This window comes from Vipera berus (assembly GCF_964194415.1).
Source record: "Vipera berus genome assembly, chromosome: 3".
Lineage (NCBI taxonomy): Eukaryota > Metazoa > Chordata > Lepidosauria > Squamata > Viperidae > Vipera > Vipera berus.
The window spans coordinates 199,918,833-199,946,328 of record NC_138204.1 but is presented as its reverse complement, the minus strand read 5'-3'; the positions used below and the strand labels follow the sequence as shown (position 1 = coordinate 199,946,328).

At 36.6% G+C, this 27,496-nt stretch overlaps 1 protein-coding gene across 4 annotated transcripts in view; it reads left to right on the top strand.

Annotated features, from left to right (window-relative positions):
- Nucleotides 1-27,496, top strand: part of TRPS1 (transcriptional repressor GATA binding 1) — a 280,066-nt gene that overhangs the window by 90,635 nt on the left and 161,935 nt on the right. For 3 of the 4 annotated variants that reach the window (XM_081326200.1, XM_081326197.1, XM_081326198.1), the window contains 2 exons: nucleotides 751-1,880; nucleotides 14,978-15,581. In XM_081326200.1, coding sequence (XP_081182326.1) covers nucleotides 751-1,880; nucleotides 14,978-15,581 — 1,734 coding nt within the window. The remainder of the gene's footprint in view (nucleotides 1-750; nucleotides 1,881-14,977; nucleotides 15,582-27,496) is intronic. The other variant, XM_081326199.1, reaches the window with a different exon arrangement.

The window sequence follows — 27,496 nt, the reverse complement described above, 5'->3', positions numbered from 1 at the left end:
TAACTTTTGCCAAAGTGTCGGTAGTGATTCAAGCCATTTCTTTAACTTTTATGTATTTAATGGAAAATGCAAATGAAACCTCTTAATTTAGCAATCTCAGGCAAAATACTGTGTTTTCTTAATGGCACCGGTGAAACTTTCTTTTTTAGGCCTCTTTTGTAGATTTTTAAATCTGATTGAAGGAACGAAGGTTCAGGACTGATGATATTTCTTATTTAGGAAGAAAGAAAAATATGAACTATGATTCTTCTGGGTTCATATGTTGTCTTTTGCCACCTGCAAATAATCTTAAAGCTCTTGATTTTTTAAAAATTTCCTTTACTGGTTAACTTTTTTGGTATATATCTTCTCGACTGCGAACATTCTCTATTTCTTATAATCATGCTTTTTTTTAGTTGTTCTGAGCTTCCAGAAATTACTATGCTTCAATAACATTGATTCCTCCTCTCTTTCTCCCCCCTCCCTCTCATTAGCTGAAGCACTTGCGGGAAGACAGTATTCATATTTGAGTTTTCCTTAAGATTGGCTTCTTCTTCTGAAACTCTTTTACTCTCTACAAAGTTTAATAATTTGCCTGTTAAATGATAAGGAATTATTTGGGGACTGAAAGAGAAAAGTTGCTATTGTTCAGTTTCCCAGATTAATATTCCAACTTTTTTATTATTATTATTTTGTATTATATCCCTGTATCTAAGGAACAGGAAGTCCTACACCACTTACAGAACTTGTTCTCCTTTTCATGTTCTGCAGGTAACCTTAGGTGGGACCTTTATTGGCATTGGACGCAAAACTCCAGATTGCCAAGGCAACACCAAATATTTCCGCTGCAAGTTCTGCAATTTCACCTACATGGGCAATTCTTCAACTGAGTTGGAACAGCACTTCTTGCAGACCCATCCAAACAAGATCAAGGCCTCCCTTCCTGTCTCTGAAGGCAGCAAAGCCACAGACAGAAACTCGAACAAGTCCAGTCCTACTGTTCGATCGGGTGAGATGGGAGATTTGGGGAAGTGGCAGGACAAGATCACCATCAGATGTGGAGATGACACTCCAGTTGGCTATTCGGTGCCCATCAAGCCCCTTGAATCCTCAAGACAAAACGGTACGGATGCCTCCACTTACTACTGGTGCAAATTCTGCAGCTTTAGTTGTGAATCCTCCAGCTCTCTCAAACTATTAGAACATTACAGCAAGCACCATGGGGGGAACCAGGCAGGGGGCCCTCACCCAGATCGGAATGACAAACTCTCAAGGGGGTCAGTCATTAATCACAATGACGTAACCAAAAATGCAGATGAAGAGTTAGCAACAAAGAGCGAAAAGGGCTCTAGCATGGCCAAAAACAAAGACTTTTCCAGCTCAGGAGTGGAGGACCACGTGGTGACAAGCTACAATTGTCAGTTTTGTGATTTTAGGTACTCAAAGAGCCATGGCCCAAATGTAATAGTGGTGGGACCTCTTCTTCGTCATTATCAGCAGCTACACAACATTCATAAATGTACTATTAAGCACTGTCAGTTTTGTCCCCGAGGCCTCTGTAGTCCAGAAAAGCACCTTGGAGAAATTACTTATCCTTTTGCTTGCAGGAAAAGTAATTGTTCCCATTGTGCTCTCTTGCTCTTGCACTTGTCCCCTGGGATGCCAGGAGGCACCAGAGTCAAGCATCAGTGTCACCAGTGCTCTTTCTCCACTCCTGATGTAGACGTTCTCCTGCTTCACTATGAAACCACACACGAAGCCCAGGTGTCTGAAGTCAAGCAAGAAGCAAATACCCTGCAAGGGGGGGATGGACCACTGACTGTCAAAGAAAGCAAAGAACACTCGTGTACCAAATGTGACTTTGTCACTCAGGTAGAGGAGGAGATTTCTCGACACTACAGGTAAAAGTCTGTGTGTGGGCATGTTTGTGTATGAGAGCACATGTGCATTTCTTAACATCTTCCACATTCATGTGGTGAGTCTGGCCTAGAGTGAGTCAGGTGTTTACCCCACCATCTATCCCCTTTATATAACTGAGAGATGACAATTTAGGCATAGTCCAAATAAAGGCCATGTTGTTGAGCATTGGGGTGATGCAGCCCCAATCCAAGGATGTCCGGTGGTATAATCTGATGCAAAAAATTATTCATATTGCTATCTGTGTCTAGATTTTTATTTATTTTATTTTGATCTTTTTGTATCTGTAAGGCCAGAGCCTTTGCAAGGCACTTTACTTTCATAAAACAAGAGAATGTATTTATTTAAAACACCAAGTAGCAATAAACTTTCCAGTGTGTAACTCATACAATAGAATTGGAGACCTTAGGGCAAACTTGTGTAAATAAATTGGTCTTGTGGACTTTCTGAAAAGCTTGAAAGTAAAGGGGCATAATGAGCCACAGATTCAGGTCCTTATAGACATGAAACCCATGTATTATAGATTTAGTCTCAGATCTTTTCATCCTTTAGCTAAGTAATATGTAATATGTTATACACACACACACACACACACACACATACACATATCTTGGAAATAACTATGTTATGATCACAAAAATGCAAAAATGTAGCCAATGACAGTAGCTGTATTTTTATAGAAAAATAAGCCAAACTTAGAGAATTAGCCAGGAACCATAAACTGCAAATCAGTCTCTGGTCTGTCAGCCAGTTTATATTTATTTGTACAGTAAAATAAAACTCTTACATTTGGATGATGTCCAAGCCAACTTTCATCAGATCTTCAATGGGGGGTTAGTGGTGTTGATAGAGCTGGGCTATAGAATATGGGTTCAGAATATGGATTCAGAGTTCTAGATTTGGTGGGGTGAAGTTCTCAGAGAAGTAGGGATACTGTGGGGAGCAGGGCTATATTATTGCAGGGAGGAATAGGAAGATAAGATTCTGCTTGCTTCTAGGAAGGATAGAAAGCAATGGCAACAAACAGCAAGCTGTTGCAAGGCAGATAATAGGAATCCAAGGTTTCTATGATGGAGCTGTTTAAGAGAGACCAACATAACACACGCACGCACACAAACACATATATAAATCTAGTGTAAGGTATGATACAAGGTTTACTTGCCCTTCCAGATCATAGCATAATGTCCCATATTGTTCAGCAGTCTGTAAATTAAACACCATATGATATGAACATGGTGTAGAACTCTTTATCTGATAGCTAATGTTGATTTCCAAATGGAATAACTTTATTTTCGATTGTAATTTACTTCTACTACTACTTGTTCTTTTCCTTCTCCTCTTTTCAAGGCTTTGCTCTCCCCCTTCCCCCCAGTTTTGATTAAATTTGGCCACAGAATTCTCGTAAAGCAGACATGTCAAACACAAAGCCCGGGGGCCAGATCCAGCCCGCGAAGTGGTTTCATGTGGCCCGTGAAGCCATCCTGGAAACAGTGAGGGAACGGCCCCCGCTGCCTTGGCCCTGGCCCAGAGACCCTCCTTCTGCCAGAGACCCTCAGATCTGTCCCACTCCTGCCCAGGCCCCCATAGGCACCCTTGATGCGAACGATGTAGAGCTGGCCACGCCCACCCAGTAGGCCATACACACTCTAGCCACGCCCACCCAGTAGGCCACGCCCACCCAGGCCATACCCACCCGGCCCCCTGAGGGCAACCGCAATGCTGATGCGGCCCTCAATGAAATTGAGTTTGACACCCCTGTCCTAAAGAGAAGAAGGGTTTTGCTTGTTTTCTTTTTCTAGGCTCACATACCAACATTGCTTTGCAGTTTATCGTTCCTAGTGATTTCCCTCATTCTGCCTTACTTTTGTATGGAAAAGTATAGGCATGTTCCATTTTCAGAGATTTGTTGTGATTGACCTATCCTTTATTTTTTTGGGAAGAAGCGGAATTTGACTTTCATTTTATATAATAAAATTATTTTTGTTATCTAAAAAAAGTCAGTAACAAACCACTAAACTACTGTGCAAATTACTGTATCCCATGTAAATAGGTTAATATGCTATCAGATACTTCGGTGTTTTCTAGTTTGAAAAATGTATTTGGTCATTGTTGGAAGGGAAGGAGAATAGGCATTTTTGCCCAAACAGAGAAACTGGGGAACCCATACAACTAGAAAGTAAACATAAAGTTTGCTGCCTTGAGAACATGTTTAATATACACCAAGAAATGAAAGAGAGGATATAATTATCTTAATATGAGATGATTTGCTTTATCATACAGTTTTCTCTTTTTCAATTTGAATGGCCCACTAGGAGACAAAAATTAATTATTTAAATATGGCAAGTTTTAAAGATGAATGGCAGCTTTTATATCTTAGGCAGGGTTATAATATATACTAATAAGGCCAGCTTAGGAAAACATTGAAAAAAGAGAATGCAAGGAATTTCTTCTATTTAAATGAAAGTTCTAATATTTTAATTTTTGATATATCTTGGGTGATTGTGAATTGTGGTTGAAAATGCTTCCTTGATGTTTTTTATTTTGTGTGTATGTGTGTTTAAATTAAGATACAGCTTCAGAGGAAATGTTTTTCTTAATTCCATGAAACAGAAATTTAGACCGTGATGTTCAATTTAGTTCTCTTAGTTATTAAAAAAAACCTGATTGTCATATACTTCCCTCTGACGTCAATGGTACATAATGGTATTGAGAGGCGAAACATAAGTTCTAAATATGTTTTGGAAAGCTAAAATTGGGCTTTTGAGTTAAAAAGAAGTTGGCTAGATTTCTATCAACTTTTTGGCACAACAAACCAGTATTTATGCATACTCTTTCCCTCTTATATGCTTACATATATTTTACCAAAAAAGCATTTCAAAACTGTTTTTTGAACACAGTTATTCTGTAAGATTTATAGGCTACTCTTGTCATTGTTTCTTTTTATATGTAGCTAAGCATGCTTACTTTCATTTTAGGATAAAATAGGAAACAAAATTATTTTAAGATAGATTAAATATGATAGAAACATATTTAACTGACTCATTTATTGAGCCAAATGATTTCAGTCTGTGTTTCTGGAAATTTTTGTGGGGTTTTTGAAAAAGAGAGTGAAAGATTAAATTCAAATCTTTGTAGATTGCAAATAATAAAACCATAGCAAAATGAAAATTAACCGCCTTGAGCAACAAGGAACAGAGGATTTTGTGAGTATCTTCTCATACCTATGTTTTACTGACTTAAGTGGGATTTTCTCCAGGTAAATGTATTTGCTTGTGTAGAGAAAACGTTGGCTTTTTAAAAGTTTTTAGATCATCCTTCCCATTATCTTAAAAGTATTGATGGGAAATAAAATTCAACATTACCTGCAGTATCATAGTTTAAATACAAATGTAACTGGAGCCTTATGCTTAAGGTAAGACTTGCTGAATACAGTTTTACTGAGATAAGATACTCAGTGAAATCTTTTAATAGATTAATTAGTGAAGGACTATTCATGAATATCCGATAAATCAAAGAGTATGTTATCAGTACATGAGCAATGTAAATTGTGCAAGTGACATACATATTTCTGTTTTTACTTATATACCGTATATGATTTATATGTGCCAATGTGCCCACAATAAAAAAATGACAATAAAAGGTATCTTACCTTACCTTACCTTGTTACCCATCTCATACAAGTGACTCTGGGCAGTGTACACAATAACTGGTGTCCAAGCATAAAACACTAAATCCACTTAGCACCACTACCAAAAGAAAAGAAAATCAACAACAGTAGCATAAATTACAGAAGAAAATGGCCACTGATGCAAAGTCTGTTGCATCAAAGTCTGGCTGGCATTTATGCTTCACTGATTGTAGAATGCTTTATCTAGGCATGTCTGACTGTGCCCAAATGCTGAATTGGGAATGATGTTTACGTTCTTGTGCCTTCAGAAAGTATTCTCAATATTGTTCTATTTCACCCAGTTTCTCATATTTCTCATTCGTTCAGTCAGTTGTTTCTCTGACTTTTGGCAGACTAGTGTAAATCATATTTCTGATGATGATCAAGAAAGAGCTATCGCCTTGCATCCCCTCTTCTCTTTCCTAATACTCATTTCCTTTCTGCTTCCTTTGTGAATTATGTTGTATATGGCTCTTTATGACTGATGCTAAAGATCCCTCAGCAGTAACCAAATAGGTGTTTATGTTCCAAATTTAAAAACTCTTACAAACTTTTGATGGGATTTTGTATAGCCTGAATGTTACCACTAGAATAAACATAAAGCTGCATATGATTGAGATGAATGAAGTAAGTAAGGAGATATTAAACAAATTGGAAATGTGATTAAGGCTATCCTTTCATTAGATGTGGTTTTCTGATTACAATTTAGTTTAAGTCCCAATTATTTTTTAGTTTTTAATCTTTATAGAACACCATAAACATAACAAAACATAAACAAAATAAAATAAAATATTGATTAATATCAGTGGCACACTACTTTTATCAATATTATCAATATTGAAGCATGTTTTTTAAAATTATTTTCATTTTTAAACTTATTTTCTACTTATGTAGATTATGCTTCAATTATTTTAACAACATTAAGTGTTCAATTAAAAAAGCTATAGTTGTAACATAAAAGCAAACATACTAAGATTTCTTGCTTCTCTGTTGTTTAGTTCTCTTCTTCCCTATTTCTTGACACTCATACTTGCCACGTAATACATTCTGTTGTCTATTATGCATGCAAAACCAGGAATTCCATTGCTGTGTCTAAGTATTGAAGATATTTATATTTTTGATGTTAGTTGCGAAGTCGTGTCGACCCATTGCGACCCCATGGACAACATTCCTCCAGGCCTTCCTGTCCTCTACCATCTTCTGGAGTCCATTTAAGCTCACGCCTACTGCTTCAGTGACTCCATCCAGCCACCTCATTTATATTTTATTTATTATTAAACTTTTGTGTTGCCCATCTTGCCAAAATGACTCATTGAATCCAATATGAACTTCTTTGTGAATGAATTGGCACAAGCTTCAAAGCTTTATTTTGCTGGTCAGAATAAAGAGACTTGCTTTCACCCTATCTGCCAAAATGATAATACCATAATCCACTGAATGTGATTAAGTTGGGCTCTCAGTATAGCAACTATATTGGTAACTCCTCACCATCTTGTCTTCATCCACTTTGTAGGTTGTCTCCTTTTTGAATTTTCCTTGGTGGTTGTTACCCTACTTTTTTTTTTATCCATCATCTACTTACATGATATACCCAAAATATCTTGAGTTTTTACTTGCTAATTATTGCTTTAAGGCAGGCATGTCAAACTGCCAGCCTGTGGGCCAGATGTGTCATACAGAAACTGCGCCTACCCCATTGCCAGCTATGGGGAAAAAGTTGTGATATGTTGCACGACGTCACATCATGTCGTGAGTTTGACATGCCTGCTTTAAGGGAATGGTTAATCATTATTTGGTCCAGGATTAATTGACTCAATGTTCTTGCAGTCCACCACAACTGTATTCAGACATTTCTATCTTCTTCCCCTTGCTGTTTTTCAGAACTAAGATTTAATTGCCATACATTGCCACCTTGTTGCTACAACTGCTTTGTTTTTTATTTTAATAAAAGTGCCCTTATCCATCATGATCCTATCTAATTTTGTCTTTCTCCCAAGAATTCATCTTTTCTTCAGTTCTCCAGCACACTGACCATCTCAAAGAATCAAAATTATCCTCTATCTTCATTTTGCCATCAACTAAACATGTTAGCATAAAAATATTATATTTTAATTGTTGCAATATTTAAGAATAATTCAAAATCCTCACTTTTCAAGTTTTAGCTTTCTTAATGAGGTCTTCTAAATCATTTTTTTCTTTCAACTAATGAAGTATCACATACATACCAAAATTAATATTTGACCTCCAGTTTTTATTCCAGCTGTTATCTCTTCCAATTTGTAATTTGCTCTGCAGATTAAACAGAATGGTGGCAGTTAAACAATATGATCCACCCTCTTTTGTTTTATTCCATATTCTGTTTCTACTATGTTTCTTGAAATATAGCTCTTATAGTATCACCTCATTCATTATAAAGTTTCATTACAAGAAAATACAGCACACATAACTTTAATATAGTCCATACAAAGTATTTATCCATACAAAGTAGATATCTGGAAAAAGTAGGTATTTAGAAAATTTATACAAATATTTTTTATTAACTATACATTAAAGTAGTTTTTCAAAAGTTTATACTGAGAAAGGGATACATTTTAAAATGCAAGTCCTATGGAATCAGCTCCCCCCTGAGCTTCGGATGACCCAAAATCTCCAATCCTTTCGCCGCGGCCTCAAAACACTCCTATTCCACCAGGCTGACCTAGACTGACAGGCATTTTAATTAATTATATTTACAATTTTTAATTTATTTTTAGTTTTTAATTTTAATTTATTGCACAGATTATTTTAATTTTATTTTTATCTTAATTTCTGTACTTATTATATGTTTTGTTGTTAGCCGCCCTGAGTCCTTCGGGAGATAGGGCGGGATATAAATCCCATTAATAAATAAATAAATAAATAAATAAATAAATAAGGGTATGGGTTGTTGGTTTTTTTGCTACATTAGGAAAAGCCACAATCATTATGGATCAGAAAATAAGAAAGAATTTCAAATAATGAGTGAAAAATAACATTTTTTCAGATTTTTTTTAAAACTACAACACAAACTCTTACAAGCAAAAGATGAAGTAGAATAATGCTGACATAAAACACATAAATAGCAGATGATAATGAAATTTCTTACTCCTTTTCATTTGAGTTGATGCTGATGGAGCGTTTGCATTTTTTTATCTGTGTTACCTACAGTCTAAAAGGATGATTTTCTGCCTCTGCATCAGTGATATTTTTCTTCCCATACAACTAAACCAGGGGTCGGCAACCTAAAAAAGGAAAAGAGCCACTGGGAACCGGTTCCATCACAAATTAAAAAAAGTGAAAATAGAATTTAAAAGTAAAATAGCGTACGTGTGTCCATGCACGCGCATGCGCAAAAAAAGACGGGCCGCGGCAGCTTCCTCAAAGAGCAGCGCCCCTGCCCATTCTGAGAGGTGCGCGCGCACCTCTCCGAACGACCGGAGGTGCGCGCGCACCTCTCCAAATGGGCGGTGCCACTCTCCATTTGGAGAGGTGCGCGCGCACCACTGCCCGTTCATAGAGGTGCGCGCGCACCGGGCGGCTGGGAGCCGCAGGAGACGGCTCAAAGAGCCGCATGCGGCTCCGGAGCCGCGGGTTGCCGACCCGTGAACTAAACCATATCTCCAATATTTTATCTATTTTTCCACTGAGTATGCAGGCTGGAAACATGGCTCAAACTGTTCTGCGTTTGTAGAGAAAAATGTGTGAAGTTATATTTCAACATTTATTAATCATATTGGTATTAAGGTTGTATTAAATGACATGTATCCCTTGGTATTGCTGAATATCCTGTTACATGAAAGGTACAATTGCACATATATTTTTGCATTAAGGATTATGGATTTATGCTTGTTTTGCTAAAGGCTAGTCCTGATTTTATTTCTTTGTTTTTAAATTCTATTTTACTATAAAGCTTTGCACAGCAGGGTCCAGATCCTGGCTGGGAAGTTTCTGTGCTACTGTAATTCTAATAAAACGGTATCATGTTAGCTAGTAAAAAAGTGTTCTGTTTCTATGGTATATACAGGAAATTGGCAACATATTGTTCCAATGTGGGAACATATGTTTTACATACTTCAGTAATACAATACTTTTCATGGTCTGCTTGAATGAAAATAGGCATGCCTGTTATTCCAAGGTATATGGGACATTTAAATGGGCTGTATTTAGAAATTGCATATTGTACAGTTCTCATTCTTTCTTAGCTAAAGCTTTCGGGATTGACCCAATGTATTTTCCCATTTTTCTCCTTGCAAAGTATCACATACAATCAGATCTCTTGTTTGTTTTCCTTGTTCTCTTTTCTTTTAAGAACACTTTTTTTAAAGAATTCAGTTTGGAAAAGTCACCATACTGGATTTTAAATAAGCAATTTAATAAGAGGATGTGTTTTGCTATTTTTATTTTACTGAATAGACAATATTTTGAATAGGACAGAATGAAGAGGAATGAGAGATACCACAATTATGACTTTCTCTGTCACATCCACAAATAGAAAATAAGGAATTCTGGAATAAAACAGTTCCTGCTTGTCTTTTGATACATAAAAATGAAAGAATAGAGAGACTCTTAGAATTTGTTAACTAAGTAATTTTAGTAATTGTGTAATTAGTAATTAAAATGAAACAAACTTTATGCATTTATTAAATGTATATGCTGCCCATCTCACTAACAAATGATTCTGGGTGGCATTTAAATTTAACAAATAAATTTTTGTATCTGTCAATTGATTGTGGTCATTTAATAATTAAATCTTTCAACCTCCAGTAAATTGAATCCCAGCAAAGAAAATGTTTAGCAATGCTTTTTCCTTGAGGAAATACCAATACATATAGTTTATAAAAATAAAGCAAATCAAAATCTTTTACTTAAGAAACAAAATTAGTTTTCTCAACTGTATTGATTCTCCTCTGCTTCCCCACTCATAATTTAGATATAGTAGTAATTGTGAAGAGTTTCAAAATTTTGGGGAACTCCCACTTTCTTCCTATTTTCTCTCCTCCCCCACCCCTAAAAAACAACCCAACCATCCTATCTTAATGCCAGTATCTGGCTGTGCCATTACACTTCTTTGTAATGAAGTGATTATATTCCAGCATACTTAAGTTACTTTTTTTTTAAAAAAAGGTAATTTACCAATTTCTTAGTCAAAAGTAGTACATGCATATGTTTGCATATATATTTCCTTTGTATTTTAATCCCTTCAATAAAGTACCTACAAATGGTGGTTCCTTTGTTTTATCTAAGCTTAAGCCTGTATTTCCAACTCAGCCTATTACATTCCACTAGTAGGGAAAGTGAGATCTTTTGCTATGATTTGCAGCAGAGACACACAATGTCCAAATGCTGTAAAAAACAAGATCCCTGTGAGGGAATTCAAAGCAGGTGCGTGTATCTGTGTAGGAAGGGGAGGAGGAGATAGTAGTTTCGCAATGGTGTCAACTTTCTTTGCATATTTATCTCTGACTTAGAAAGCTCATCTTTTCCACAGGGTTTCATTTGTGAAGTATCGGCACCAGAAAAACAGACTGAGAAATAAAATCACCAGATTTATAGAAATAAAAGATTCTCAAGTTCAACCTTAATTTGATGACTATATGGACATAAGCCTGAGTTTTCTTGCTGGATGTATGGAAAGGTTTACCTCTACCTTTTCCCAGGATTATTGTTTTCATTATTTTTATGTCCTGTTTTAGCCTACAGCCCTGTTGTTTTGTGCCAGTCCGCTGGTCAAGGGCTAAAGGGATAAGGTAATGATTTCCCTGTTCAGTCGTGTCCAACTCTAGGGGATGGTGCTCATCTCCGTTTCTTGGCTGAGGGAGCCAGCATTTCCGTGGTCATGTGGCCAGTATGGCTGTACCCAAACGTGCATGGAATGCTGTTACCTTCCCACCAAAATGGTACCTATTAATCTAATCTCATTTGCATACTTTAAAACTGCTAGGTGGGCAGACTAGGTGTAATTCTCTTTTAGTTCCTTAGCCCAATTTTATACAGTGGTGGGATTCAGCTGGTTTGCACCAGTTCGGCAGAACCGGTAGCTAATTTTTTGTTGCCCAGGCCCAGAAAGAACTTCTGGAAGTGGCATCCACACAGAGAACTGGTTGTTCACATATTTGAATCCCACCACTGGTTTTATACCTAGAAAAATCAACAGATTTGCCTTTCAGTGAATGGAGATAAGATATACCAAATAGCATATAGGAATTCTGGAGTAAAGTTGTAGTTCCTGCTTTGTCTTTTGTTATAGTAATAAAAGAATAAAGAGGCTTCTAGAATTTGTTTGCTAAACCTAGGCATTACTCTCATTCCATAAAGGGCCCTACTTGAAACATGAAAAAACCTCCCCTACCAGGAAAAATATAATGTTAACTAAAGTAGCATGAGAAGATTGACAATGTTCTCAAGATCAGTGACTAATTATTGGAATGTTTGGAATACGTAGGCAAAAGGATTAAATTAGATTCAAGTAGAATCTCACATAAGAACAAGATACGAAAGATTCTGTGGCAGCCTTTTCCCCAAATTGGAACCTTCTACATGTGTTAGAAGGGCAGTTTCTAGAATTTCTAGTTGGCATAACTTATATTGACTAGAAATTATGAGGCTGTAATACCAATATATCCTGAGGGGAGTTAAGTGAGCAAAGTTTGCCTGTGTTCCTCTAACTAAGGGGATGGAGGAATGTCATGACAAGGTCTTCTTTACAGTAGCTGTATTCTCCCACCCATAGTTCCTACTTGAATACCTGTACACTGCATGGGTCAGAAAGAGGGCTGAAAAAATATCTACAGACCCCTCACATCTTTCAACTCCTTGTCTCAGGACACTGCTATAGGGCATTGCTTGCCAAAAAAACTAGACACAGAGACAGGTTTTTTTAACCTCATGCCATCACTTTGCTGAACATCTAATTACCATAGTACCATCTTATGTCTGTGGATATTTATGCATGTAGTATGGCTGTATTAGTATTATCCTTCTCATCTTTTTTCCTACTATCTTCTCTTATAGGTTATCAGTATTATGATTATATTACTTTGTAAACTGAGAGTTTATGCACAGGAGAAAAATTCCTTGTGTGTCCAATCCCACTTGGCCAATAATAGAATACTTTTAAGGTTAATCAGTAGACTAGAATACTATTCTAGTCTACTGATTAACCTCTCTTAACCTGTCAATTTTATAATCTATCCCAATGCTTTTTTCTAACAAAGTGAATAAATCTTTCCTTCCTCAGAGAAGTTCACTTTTTATTCAAAATCTTTGAAGGACATGTGATTTTTTTTAAATCAGATTTTACAAAATTATATGAAAAATAGGTAGATTTTAATAATTTCTTATTTGTTCTTCTGTTCTGTTCTAATAAATGTAATCCCCCCCCTTTTGTGTTCAGATCTCAGGAGGAAAAAACCCAGGGATTAGCTGTTTTTACAAGTTGGCATTGATCTTTTTCATATTCTTATTATTCAAGAAAAATAATACATTCATTTACCTTTAAAACAAGAATATCAGATTAAAAGTCTGTAGAAGAAGCAAAATTTCCTAAATGTTATAATTGATATTAACACTGGAAATCTCCTATTTGAGAAGCCAGACTACTACTAATAGTGTTGCATGTAATTTTCATGAATTCTCCATTTATTTCTTAGTTTCTTTTTTCCCTGCTGATCTTTTGTATCTCATGAACTTATAAGTCTCATTCTTCTCAGTAGGGAGGAATAAGGGAAAATGTAGTTTCCTACAATAGTTTTCAACATTTTTAACAGATTTTTGCAAACTATTCTTTACATGAAAAGAACTATAATGGTGTTCTTTTGTTGAATAAGGACACCAAACAATTGTATTCTATAGATGAACAGAACTACAATTCTTATACATTGTCTCAGAAATGCAAGGTGTATAAAAGTTCCTCTTTTTTCCTAAATCACTTATTTCATCCTAGTGCTATGGAATAAATAAATAAATGCAGCTTAGTTGTTTTTTCATTAAAATGTATAGGGTAAAACAAAAACAGGAAACAATTAATCAGAGGAAATCCAAAAAAACTATTAAACTAATTTTTGAACACTCATTTTTGAGATTCACTTGTTAAAAGTTTATAGCCAAGCACATTAATTGACTTATACGTGTAGGGTTAAATAATTGAATACATTTGTTGAGGACATTGATTCTCTGTCAATAGAACCATAACTATTACTGATATTTTTGTGGAAATATTCATATGTTCCTGTGTTTAAATGGGATAAAACAAGAAGGAAGGAGAAAGGCAAAGCACAGGAAAGCAAAACAATGAAAGGCAGATAAGTTCATTAAGTTTAGGTACTCCTTATCTTACAATCACAATGGACCTCAAAATTTCTGTTAAGTGAGTTTTCCCCCATTTTACAACTTTTCTTGCCCCAGTTGTTAAGTGAATCACTGCAGTTGTTAAGTTAGTCACATGTTTGTTAATTGAATCTGGCTTCCCCATTGATTTTCTTTTTAATTCCATTTATATCCCGCCCTTCTCCGAAGACTCAGGGCGGCTTACAAGCTTAGCAGTAGTCTTCATTCTATGTATATGCCTGCTTATTAGGGCTTTCACACACACACACACCCCAAGCGGCATTATTACAAAGTCAGCTTAATTGCCCCCAACAATCTGGGTCCTCATTTTACCTACCTCGGAAGGATGGAAGGCTGAGTCAACCTTGAGCCTGGTGGGACGCGAACCTGCACTAATTGCAGGCAGCTGTCAGCTTGTCAGAAGGTTGCAAAAGGGGATCTCATGACCCCGGGACATTGCAACCGTCATAAGTTTGAGCCAGTTGCCAAGCATCTGAATTTTGATCACATGACCATGGGGATATTACAATGGTCGGAAATGTGAAAAGTGGTCATAAGTTGTTTTTTCCCCCAGTTTTGTTATAACTTTGAATGGTCACTAAATGAACTTTTGTAAGATGATGACTAACTGTATACTGAATGGATGAAAAGTGAATATCACAGTGTAAATTAAATTATTTGACAAGTAACTCAAAGCAGCAAATATATCCAACAAACCTTCCTCCTCCTATTTTTCCCACAACAATAATCCTGTGAGGTGGATTGGCCTGTTAGTAACTGGAATGGAGACCAGTGGGAAATGGCCACTGTGCTAGATTGGGAAATTAAATATAGATAGATAGAACCTGAAAGAAGGCAATGAGAAACCATTATCTTAATAACAACAAGTAAGATTTCAAAGAACCAATGATGTTTTCATGTACCCAAGGTTGACTTAGACAAGTTTTTATCTTCACCCAATTCTGAAAGGCCTGCAGGCCACCAGGTGTGGAAATAATTCATTTCTCTTCATTTGGACACCATAGATGAACTTACTCTAATATTTTCTCCTCTGTTTTCCTCTCTTATCAGGAGAGTCCATAATTGTTATAAATGCCGTCAGTGCAGCTTTACAGCGCTTGATACACAGTCCTTACTGGAACACTTCAACACTGCGCACTGTCAAGAAATGGACATCACCACAGCCAATGGGGAAGATAGCCATGGGATGGCGGCTGCTCTCAAGGAAGAATCCAAAATCGATCTGAAGGTTTATAACCTGATCGGTTCGGATCCAAAAATGGGGGACCCCATCTCGGAGAGTGTAGTGAAAAAGGAAAAGATGGAGGAAAAAGAAGGATCGAAGGAGAAAGGTTGGCCTGATGGGTCTAGTGATGATCTTCGTGGTACAACTTGGAGAGGAGTGGACATTTTGAGAGGAAGCCCATCCTATACCCAAACAAGCTTGGGCCTTCTGACCACGGTGTCTGTTGTCCAAGAGCAGCCAAAGGCCTTGAGGGATAGTCCAAATGTAGAAGCTGCTCATCTTGCGAGGCCTGTTTATAGCTTGCCTGTTGAGACCAAGGGATTCCTGCAAGGCATGCCCCAAGGAAGTGGAGAAAAACCTGGACCACTTCAGCCATATCCTGGATCTGCTGATAACAAGTCAAAGGATGAGTCTCAATCACTTTTACGGGTAGGAAATTCTGTTTTTGTTTATATACTTCCGGGAAATTCCTTCCTTCCTTCCTTCCTTCCTTCCTTCCTTCCTTCCTTCCTTCCTTCCTTCCTTCCTTCCTTCCTTCCCTCCCTCCCTCCCTCCCTCCCTCCCTCCCTCCCTCCCTCCCTCCCACATTTCTGATGTTTGCTTTTCAAAATATCCCACATATCTAAGGAGAATGTCAGGCAATAATTGCCCGCACAGGCCTGTAAAGTTGCCCATATTAGTTGTGGTTGTGATTTTTGTCTTTAAATTTTGTTGTGCTAAGTCAGGAATTTCTGATGATTTTGCAAGATGAGGTTACATTTGGAATCAAAAAATCCAGAACCCAAGAAGGCTGAACGTTTGTACAGAAAAGCATCTCTTTACCTTCTACATTTTAACAGTATAGTTAAGCAAGCTACCGTTGGATCAGATAGTTGAAACTATGAAAGTTGAATCATAATAATAAAAACTAAGACTGGAATTAAAGAAATAAAGCAGTGTGATTAAATATAACATTTGATGCTTGTCTGGTTGTGTTGAAAATTGAAAAAGCTAAGGAAGCAGAGTTTTGATATTTTATTGCTGCTTGTTGTGTTTTTTTTTATCATAGCCTTAGGAGAAAAAATATTCTTTTACAGGCTCTTCTTGAGGTGTAATCAGCTGTGGACCCTTAATTCATTTTGCTGCCTCCTTAACAACATGCTCATTGTTGCATAGAAAATGGTCTTATGAAATAGCTATGAATTTTAGCTTAATAGGTGCAGAATGTATATTGTAACACTTGTAGGATAAACTCAACTGATGGTATTTTTCCCCACACACAGTTGTACTGATAAGTAGACAGCTAGATTGGTGTAGTGTTTAAGGCACCAGGCTAGAAACCAGGAAACTGGAAGTTCTAGTCCTGCCTTAGGCACAATGCCAGTTGGTTGACCTCTGCGCAATCACTCACTCTCAGCCCAAAAAGAAGGCAAGGGCAAACCATTTCAGCAAATATTACCAAAAGAACTGCACTGACTTGTCCAGGCAGTTGTCAAGATTTAAGACAGACGTGAAGTAAACACACAATATCACTAAGTAAATGGCAGAACATAGCTACTTTTATCTGATTTTGAGAAAGTGAAGCAGGGCTTAATATTTGAATGGGGCTATCAAAGCTGAAATATAGGTTAGAAAGTGGAAAATGAAAAAAAAAACAAAAGACAGAAGAAAGTAAGGATAAAAATGCTTGACTGTTTGCCAAGAAAACTTCATGGATACCGTAGTTATCAAAAATCAGTCAAGCTTTCTTCAAAGGAATCACACCTTTGATTTAAGAAAATGATAAGTAAGACACAATACCTTCCAGATCATTTTTTTCCCAAGCTAGAAGCTTCGAGATGTGTGGACTTCAATTCCCAGAATTCTCTGGCTATCATAGTCATTGTTAAGAATGTGAAGTCCACATTCTCAAAATAACTCAGGTAAATGCCACAGTAGAATGAGTACCAAGTAGTATGAATGAACCTTTATTGTCAAAGTACAACCATACATTGAGATTAGCACTAAAATAAATTATCTTAATTCAAGGAGAAATAAGATGCAATATGGATGTATTTGAAGGGACGCGGTGGCTCAGTGGGTTAGGATGCTGATCTTGTCGATCAGAAGGTCGGCAGTTTGGCGGGTCGAATCCCGAGTGCCGCGTAACAGAGTGAGCGCCTGTTACTCGTCCCAGCTTCTGCCAACCTAGCAGTTCGAAAGCACGTAAAAATGCAAGTAGAAAAATAGGGACCACTACGGTGGGAAGGTAACAGTGTTCCGTGTGCTTTTGGCGTCTAGTCATGCCGGCCACATGACCATGGAGACGTCCTCAGACAAGCGCTGGCTCTCCGGCTTTGAAACGGAGATGAGCACCGGCCCCTAGAGTTTGAAATGCATGTGCGGGGGAACCTTTACCTTTACCTTTTATGGATGTATTTGGGAATTGAAATTGTACACTGTATTTGTTGCAAGCTTTTATTATTCCTTCTAGGTTTCTTTTCTTTTTTTGCTTGTTAAGTCCAAGCATATTTCAAATATAATCTTTTTTTTAAATGTACGTACTCCTTTTTAATGCTGCATTTGCCACTATTAAAACTGCACATTATTTGTAAAAAACAAGACTGGAAGAAAAGAACATGGTTGTGTATGTGTTTTTGTATGTGTGTGTGTGTGTTTTTATAACAGGCAACTCCAAATATATTTTATATTGCCTGAAAAATTAATGTTTACCTGAATAAGAAGATTCTCAAAAGTCTATTGGCCTCCAGAGATAAGAATTTTCACAACCTAATATTCGAACACTTATGATCTTTTTTTGCTTTGTAAATTCTAATTTTCTAATTTTGGGGGTGGAGAGGTCTTTTATAAGTCTGGCTATTTCCTGCCTGGGTTTGTTCCACATTTGGAGAACCAGAGAATTAACTGGTTATGCTACTACCTCTGTTCTTAACTTGCTTTTTAACCCACTTTCATCAGGAACATTTTTTTCAATATAGAAGGAAATACTCTTTTCTATTCACAAAACAGAAACAAATTGTTGCTAGAATATTAAAATACTATAGGTTTAAAACAATTTTCCTGATAGCACCTGCATTCATTGATTGCTTTGAAGAACTTCCATAAAAGTAAACAGACAAATGAAATCATACTTGCAATAAATATATCTATTGACAGAAAATATTGCCAGAATGAAAGATTGGAGCATGATTATGTAAATCAAAATTGAATAGATTGCTTACATAAATATGTGGATCCATTACATCCTACTTGCAATGTATTCTTTTATTTAAATAGTTTTCTTTCACCAGCAGCTGAATGGATATTAGGTAATTCTCTGTGTGATTTTTCAGCTACCCTTGTCAGTATGTATGTAAAAATAAACTTTGGACTTTATATGTATTTGATTTCCTCCTCACGGCCACCCAAATTTGTTTTGCTGTGGAAGGAAAGCTCTTAAGCATTACTAAAGTACTTCGAGACAAATCTAATTTGGGAATATCTAAGAATGATTTTCAAATAGTTCAAGCGGAAAAAGCTTTAGTTAAGGGGAGCTTGAGTACTGAATATATGCAGAATCTCTTTAAAGCCCTATTTTTGGACTTTGCCTCAAGTATAAGAATGCAGAATATCTGTAATGCCCTATTTTAGAGCCTGCCTAAAATATACAGAATATTCATATCACAGAATTCAAGTTAGGCATTTATCAATTTAGTTCATTCAGACCAAAAGTGGAAAAAGAATTTAAGAAAAGATTTTGGAAATGTTAGTTATATATGTTGGACATTGTTTCTGCCTCAGACTGTTCTGAATATCTGCAGATTCAAATGGAAATGGGAATAAAAATAGTCAATTTTCATAAATAATTTAATGGTCCTATTTTCCAAGAATGTCAGTACACACATATTGATTCCATGATATTTTAAGGAGCATAAAGTATCTTTCAGCACATTATAGTGTCAACAGCTCTGTCCTTCCTTCCTTCCTTAAATTTGGATTTATCTTTTAAAGGTCCGTTAATACAGGATGAGTCTATTGATATGCAAAAATGTTCTTCTGAGTAGGGAAAGAAAAGATTTGGCGGCTGTTCTAGCCCAGGCTTATAAAAACAATGTTGTTTACTGTTTTGTGATCTCTTTCTGGGCAAGCACATACTTTTTGCTAAGCTTGATTTCAAATAAAGTTGCCTCACTAATTAGATGTAGCCTTTACTTAATGTTTTCCCTGAGTTCTTAAAGAATATAAACACACAGTTGCAAGCAGTGCAGATGGAAGAGGAAAAACTCAGGTTGAGAAAGTAGGATTTGCGTAAATTTATTCTGCAAGATGAAAATTAAATCAAAGACTCCTTAGTTAGGTATGAGCAGGCACCATTCCATTATCTCCATGGTCATCTTTCTTGGTGGCATCGGGCACACACACACACACACTTCTAGCATCAACTTTATTTCCACAAGTGCTTCTCACCCAGTTTTAGACTTTTTTTAGAGAAGCTATGGCTGCAGTCCAGTGTTTTTTTTTTTTGCTGAATAAAAAAATCTAATTAAAGATTGAATAAAATAATTTGTGAGCTTGATAGGATGCAGTTCGCATTTTTAAACAAATTGCAGGTGAATTTTATACACACACACACGTTGTAAAGGTGTGTAGGAGCACTCCAGCACACACAAACACGCTTTGTGATCAAAAGTCATAGACTGTTGCTACTTTTAGCATAATTTTGCATAATGCTACAAGAACAGATTAAACATGCACCAAGTAATTGTATTACAATTCAGTAAGCATTGTATTTTGTAATTTTGATTTTGACTATTTCAACCTTAAGTAAATAAATAGGTAAGGAACATTTATACTATTCTTTTGTTATACATGGAAACATGCTGGTTATTTGACCCTGAAGGAAACAGTGCGCCTGATTTTAATTTTGATGAAAGAAGAGCTAATCTTCTCCCGTGTATGTATATTAATTCCTTCTTTACATATGTATCTGACTTCTCTAAATAGAACGGCCTATATGTAGAAAGCGAATGCCATTAAGGTTTGTTGTTTTAAGTTAGAAATTGGTAAGATGATATATAAGATTTGATTTATTCTTGGAACACTATCAATCATGTATCCCTTAGGATAAATGTAAGTGGGGGACTATATATTTGTTTAGAAGCAATACCTATTTTGCTGGGAATAATCGCCCTGAATACATGTAAAAAGGATTACATTTGAAAAAATATGCATAGGACTGTATGATTAGAAGCACTTTAATGTTGACTGCATTGAGATCCTTATTGATAGTAAAACAGTTCTTGTAAATGTGAGGTCATAAAGATTTGTTGTCCCAAAACCTAAGGCACCACACTTTGTTTAATGTATATATTAATGTATCTGAAAGGAGATGTGACCACTATATACCTTTTGCCCAGTACCATCTAGTTGTATACTGTTACTGCTGACAGTATATGTATGTGTGTGTATATATAGTAGCACATTTAAAGACTGCACTTACACCTTTTATTTGAAACAGATTGAGAACTGGTTTATGACTTGAAACAGTGTACATCTTCTTTATAGACAAGCCTTACCTTTTACTTCCTTTTAGACAGACTTTGCAGTGCCTGTCAGACCTTGAGACCTTTAAAAACATGGTCACTGAAAAAAAGGAATATCGGAAATAGTTTCTCTTTAGCTGCATTTCATTTGTCCTTTCCTTTTACTCTGTTAGGAATCTTTCAGGAAGCATTTATAGTCAAAAGTAGTTATTGTCATACCGGCCTTCTCATTAACAGAGGAAACTCAGCGGGTGCTATGTGGGGTCAAAACACTGTCCTGTTTTTCAGCTTTGTTTAAACCACCTGTTTCTATAGCTCAGTCTTTGGGAATATGTGAACATTAATTTCTGAATATAAATGGCAGTATAAACGGGGTAACACCTAACAATGGGAGTGTTAATGAAACCGATTGGAAACATTTGCTGTGTCGCTTGATGTCTCTGAATTTAAAAGAGGACCCACTGTATTGAATTGCAGGAATGTGAGAATTTTAAAGAAGTTGAGGAAAGAAACGATTTCTTAAGTGCCTTCGGTAACAACCGGAATTAACTACATGCAGATTCATGTATTACATCACTCCTTGCAATTGAGTAGAAAGTTCTTATTTAACGGATGCTGCTTGCACAGAGTAGTAGTGTTTAGAATATGAAACTAGCCTGTCTTTAAGAAGACGTTTGTTGAATGGCTGGATTATATTTTATCATCCTAGCCCTTTGGATATTTACTTACTTACTAATCTAATATGTTTTGGGAAGAAATGTATGGAAATGAATTAGGTAGTAAAACAATTACTTGGGTGTGGTGCTATAATATAAGGTATGGATAATACATCAAAAACCTTGAGGAAAAGGTGACTTGCTTGGCAAGACAAAGACATTCGAATTGGGTTTGTCTAGTCTACTGAAAAGAAGTACTAGGGGTGACATGATAGCAGTGTTCCAATATTTGAGGGGCTGTCATAAAGATGAGGGGGTTAACTTATTTTCCAAAGCACCAAAAAGCAAGAGAAGAAAAGATGGATGGAAACTAATCAAGGAGAGAAGCAACCTAGAACTAAGAAGAAATTTCCTAAGAATGAGAACAATCAACCAGTGGAACAGCTTGCCTTCAGAAGTTGTGGGTGCTCCATCACTGGGGTTTTTTTTAAGAAGAGACAGGACAGGCACTTATCTGGAATGATAACCCCCTGCTGGTTGGAGAAGAAGGCCTCCAAGGTCTCTTCTAACTTTGTTATTCTCTATTATATGGTACATGATTTGAGAGGTCAGCCCAAAATGGATTTAAAAAAACAACACACCACCTGTGATACCCTAAGAAAACCCAAGGATTGGAGAAATTGACTTAAGTCTATGTATATATGCCAATACTTGTGCACTGAGCCACATTGCAGTGGCAGATTTCCAATCCTACTTTGGCCTCTATGAGATTTCCCAGTTTGTGTGTAATGCTAAACTGTAATGAGTTGGCTTGTGCCACATGCTAAATCAAAAATAATTATTCATGTTATGGCTTAGCATTAAGTCTGAACATGGCCGAAGTTGTTAAACTTTTGATGTATTCATTTTCCCTGATAGAATACTTTTCACTCCTCTGCTCTGTGTGCACATGTTTCAGATTCTTAGAAATTTCTTGTTTGATGTTTCAGATTAAGGTTTAGAAAAGTTTCCTTTGGTTACAGTAAGTACATCTTTACGTTGATAGAAATCAATTTTCTCTTCAGATGTGTTGAAGAGAGTTCCCGTAACACTAGCAACAATCAATACGATGTTGGTTGAGGTGATGAGATTGAGCTCCAGCACCAATGAAGTCTCATATTAGATAAAGATGTTTTTAAACCATGTTCTTAAATCTCAGAATTTGCTGTTTAGCATTTCTGAAGCCTTTTTTTTTGAGTGGTGGAATGGTTTGAGATGCTGGGATAAGGCCAAGAAAATGTAGGTTTAAATCTATCCTTAGCCATGGAAGTTCATTTTAATTATTTCAGCCATTCAAAAACTCTCATAGTAGTTATGTGGAAAAATTGATGGAAGGAGCTCTATGTATGCCTTATTAAGTTCCTAGAGGAAAAACAGAATGTCTCAAATTGCTCATTATGAATGGGATTGAGACACAAACTTAGTGGGGTTTGTGTTAAACATGATTTTGAAAGCCTGTATTGAGTTTAACATCATTTTGGAAGCCTGTAATTTTGGACACAGATGCCATTTTTTATTTCTTAAATTTGGAACAGTCATATGTGTTCAAATGGGAAGCCTGGTTACTTCAAACTAATTTTAGTTAGGTGTGGTACAAATCTTTGCTGTTGTTACTCCTGCAAATAGATTCTGATCGCAGCTGTTTCAGTAAAGAGGGAGAGAAAAAAAAATGACTGTGACTCATTTGTGCTATATTTGCACAGAACGAGGAAACTCAACTGCACAGGCTAGGGAATGAAAAACAAAAGCAAGAAAAAAGTATTGCATATTTTCATTTGTGTGTTTGAAATTTTGAATCGGCATGTTTTTAAAGACACATGGTGTTGTGCTCTGCTAGGGTAAAATATCCTTGGTAAGTTGGTGATTCAACCTAGCAATTGCCTGTACTTACCAGGCCAAAGAAGGGACGCGGTGGCTCAGTGGGTTAAGACGCTGAGCTTGTCGATCAGAAGGTCGGCAGTTTGGCGGGTCGAATCCCGAGTGCCGCGTAGCAGAGTGAGCGCCTGCTACTCGTCCCAGCTTCTGCCAACCTAGCAGTTCGAAAGCATGTAAAAATGCAAGTAGAAAAATAGGGACCACTATGGTGGGAAGGTAACAGCATTCCGTGCGCCTTTGGCGTCCAGTCATGCCGGCCACATGACCACGGAGACGTCCTCGGACAAGCGCTGGCTCTTCGGCTTTGAAACGGAGATGAGCACCGGCCCCTAGAGTCGGAAACGACTAGCACGCATGTGCGGGGGAACCTTTACCTTTACCTTACCAGGCCAAAATCAGGCATCATAAATATAATTTTTGAAATTGTACTTAGTGAATTTGATGATGGTTCATTTGTTCTCAAATTTGATGTGGATACAGCAGTGTGGTTTGTTCTCAGGTTCAGAATTTGATGTGATACATGAAGGCAGCCACACTGTTTTCCAATATAATGTTTCTCTTCTTCCCCTTTTAAATTTCATCTATAAACTTTATCTGAGTCTTCTCTTTAATGAAGACTTAGACATAAAAAGGTGTTGGTATTAAGACCCTCTGAATCCTTGATTAGTTGTCTTTCACTTAATTGAACAAATGTGAGATTATCTCTAAGCTACATTGTGAAGTATTTCTGGATTTGGTTTTAAATCAATTCTTTCAAAGTTAACAATAATAATAGGAACAATTCCAGAAAAACCTATGGGTGTCAGCTTGTACTTCTCAAAGTCATCACCTCTCCCATTGACACTTGACTAAAAGGCTTTAAGGTGGACACTGCAAGAGAAAAACAACACAAAAATCAAAAGCTGCCTTAACATATAATTATTACAGCTATATAAGGTACTTAATATATTAAATATTTATATATCTCTTATTCATATGCGCCAGCAGTTGCCTTTCATGTTTGTGAATCATGCAAGGTCCTTAAAATACATCTGGGGAGGGACAAAAGGAAGAGGAAGAGAGCTTTGCCCTCTGCAATATGTTGTATTTTTACCATGTGGATCTTGTTTCGCCAGCAGACACTATCATTAAAATGTGCATATTGGGACATTAATTTAAGAAGCTGCCTCTACCAAAGGAGACCAGTGGTTTATGTAGCTCAATATTGTTAACCTTCAACAGATGAACCTCAACAGAATTTCAGTCCTAACACCACTGAAAGGTGAAACAGGATTGAGTCCTTCCACCTGTAAAGTATGCACTTACTTAACTTATGAGCAAGTACAAACAAATGCTTTGATTTCATTTAAGGCAATTTACAATGCAGACAGTATTGAAATTTCAGTAGTGTATTAATGTGATATGAAGAGGGGATATATGAAAAAAAAGACAAAGAGAGTGAGAGGCTGCAATTCAGTGTCATCCAAAACATAGTTTTGAATAATTATTCTGGTAGAAAAGAATTACTTCCAAAATTTATTTCAAAAGCAAATACACTTTGGTCAAATCTCATGGATAGATTGAGGAGTTTTGCATTTACTTTATTTATGAGGTGGCCAAGAAGTATTCATGTGAATTTTCAGTTTTCTTTCAGGCAACCTACAGTAGGGGCCAAAATTGTGGAAACCTTTTGGGAGAAGTGTATTTTTGAGGTTTGATGGCTAATAACACCACTTTTTTTTGAGTAGTACCATAAAATCATATACCAATGGAAAGATAATTTAATCAGGAATGTAATGGAACAAAGGTTGTTTAATTATCTGTACTGTATTCTGTGAAAAGTTATAGCCAAATAACCAGAAAAAGGAAGCACAACTTGCTTAGGTTGATATCAGGTAGCTTTCCTTCATCTGATTGTAGCCAATGAGCATTAGTATTTAGAGAGCCAATCAGACGTCATCTTGTTTTGGCAATGAGCCAATCAGATCACGGTAGGATTCAGTTATTGATGTCATGTATTGAAGCTGAGAGGAGGACATTTATCAGTGTGTTATGTGATTGCTATCAAGTTGGTTGGGATTTTTTTTCTGTTCTTTCATTTAGTGAGCTTGTAAAACATAATAAATTTAAAGTAATGGAGCAAAGAGTTGTCTGGTTACCCAGAAAGCGATATAAAATAGTATTATTAAGTGAACAAGGCTACAGTTATAAAGAAATTAGAAGAAAAATTGGTGAAAATTTAACCAAAGGTGGCATTTCTATTGTACACTTTTCCCAAAAGGTTTCCACAATTTTGGCCACTACTCTATGTCTGCCCTGGCCAGCAATATCTGTAGCAAGATGACAGGAATGCATCATGACACAAAGGATGCAACTTAGTTTTTGAATCATAGAGTAACAAGAACATAATATCTCATTGGTATCATGACATCGTAATACCCATGTCATCATTCCTCTTTCCCCTGTAAATGCCTATATTTCTGGGCTTCAAAAATTTGACTTTGTGAAACAACTCTTCTCATTGAACCTTTTCAGGTCTGGAAATGTGGTGCCATTGGAGGGAGGGCTTCAGGGTATACAGGAAGGTTCATGGCAGAAAACAGTGACTCTCTATGGCTGTCAGCTAAAGAATAAGCTCAAACAAGAGATACTCAAAACAGAAAAAGGTTGAAAGATAGAGGATATTTCTCAAGGGGGAAAAAATGAGAAATTCAAGGCAGATTATTGCACCCCCATGCATTGACTTGGCAAATATTAAGACTAGCATTAATGAAGACTTTTTATCCTCCCACCAACTCTGTGATTTTACACTACTCGGTATTTTTCTGAAAACCTTTTACTCAATTAATGTTAATGCATAATTCCAAACTTAAGACCCGTTTTTAGCTTGTCAGATCTGCTATTCATTCATCACAGAGTATCTTAAAACTTCATAGAAATGTGGCCACTTTATTACAGACTGCTGACAATTTGGACTCATTACTAATAGGAAGCATACTTTCATAGGTTGTAATGCTAAAGATATTTATTAAAATAGAAAGCCTTTAGTGCTATATTAGGATCTGGGATCCACACTTTTTTTTTAACAAACTGGAGGATAAAGTCAATTGCTGTTGGATTTATTTCCTACTTTTAATTCACTCAAGCTTGTGTAGAAGTCATATTTTGAGTTTGGACTCAACACAATTTTCTTGTTAAGTTTTGCTGCTCCAAATGGGAGCAGCTGAATAAGTAAGACAGGAATTTCTTTTCTTTTCTGGCTTAGCATATTGTTCTGGGAGGCAGGAATATGTATGCATGTAAGGCCACTTCAAGATGCTGTTGCATATAACTCTGTAAGCCCTTTAAAATGTGTGGTATCTGGTGCACTTATTCAACATGGCATTTGCACAATATATGTCTCTGTTTAGATTTGTTTTCTCTGAATTTTGAATTACTGGTTTTTTAAAAAAAACCTGTAAAAAGCTTAGTGTGGTATTGCTGGAAGTACTGTTTATATTGATTCATTTATTAAGCAGATTTGCCACCCACTAATAACAAAATTAAGCAAGGTAAAAGGCCAATTACATTAAAATTAAACAATTCCGGCTCTGAGGCATCAGTTCCCAATAGAATTCATACTGTATAATTCAAACTGAACCATGAAGCCCCGGTATCATTCAAATGAGAATAATAATAACAACAATACATTAAAATTCAAATAAAACAATGGCAACAATTACTCACTGAATGCCCATTTGAAAGGCTGCATCATTAACCTGGAAGATGATGATGAAGTTGGGGTTAGTGTTGTGATTGGATTGTAGTAACTGAGCTCCTCTGATTTCTTAGATCTTTCCTTGATCTGACGCTTTCCTGATAGGAATTGGTACAGGTAGTCCTTGACTTAACAGCCGTTTATTTAGTGACCGCTTCAAATTATAACAGTACTGAAAAAATAGTAAATTATGACCATTTTTCAGAACCTGCAACCATTGCAGCCTCTTCACGGTCATGAGATCAAAATTCAGGCACCTGGCATATTTTTGTGATGTTTGCAGTGTCCTGGGGTCACGTGATCACCTTTTGTGATGGTTGCAGTGTCCTGGGGTCACGTGATCACCTTTTGTGACCTTCTGACAAGCAAAGTTAATGGGAAAGCCATGTTACTAACTTCACAACTACCGTGATTCACTTAACAACTATGGCAAGAAAGTTCAGAAAATGGGGCAAAACTCTTAACAACTGTCTCCCTTAGCAACTGAAATTTTGGGCTCAGTTGTGGTCATAAGTTGAGGACTACCTGTATTTTACT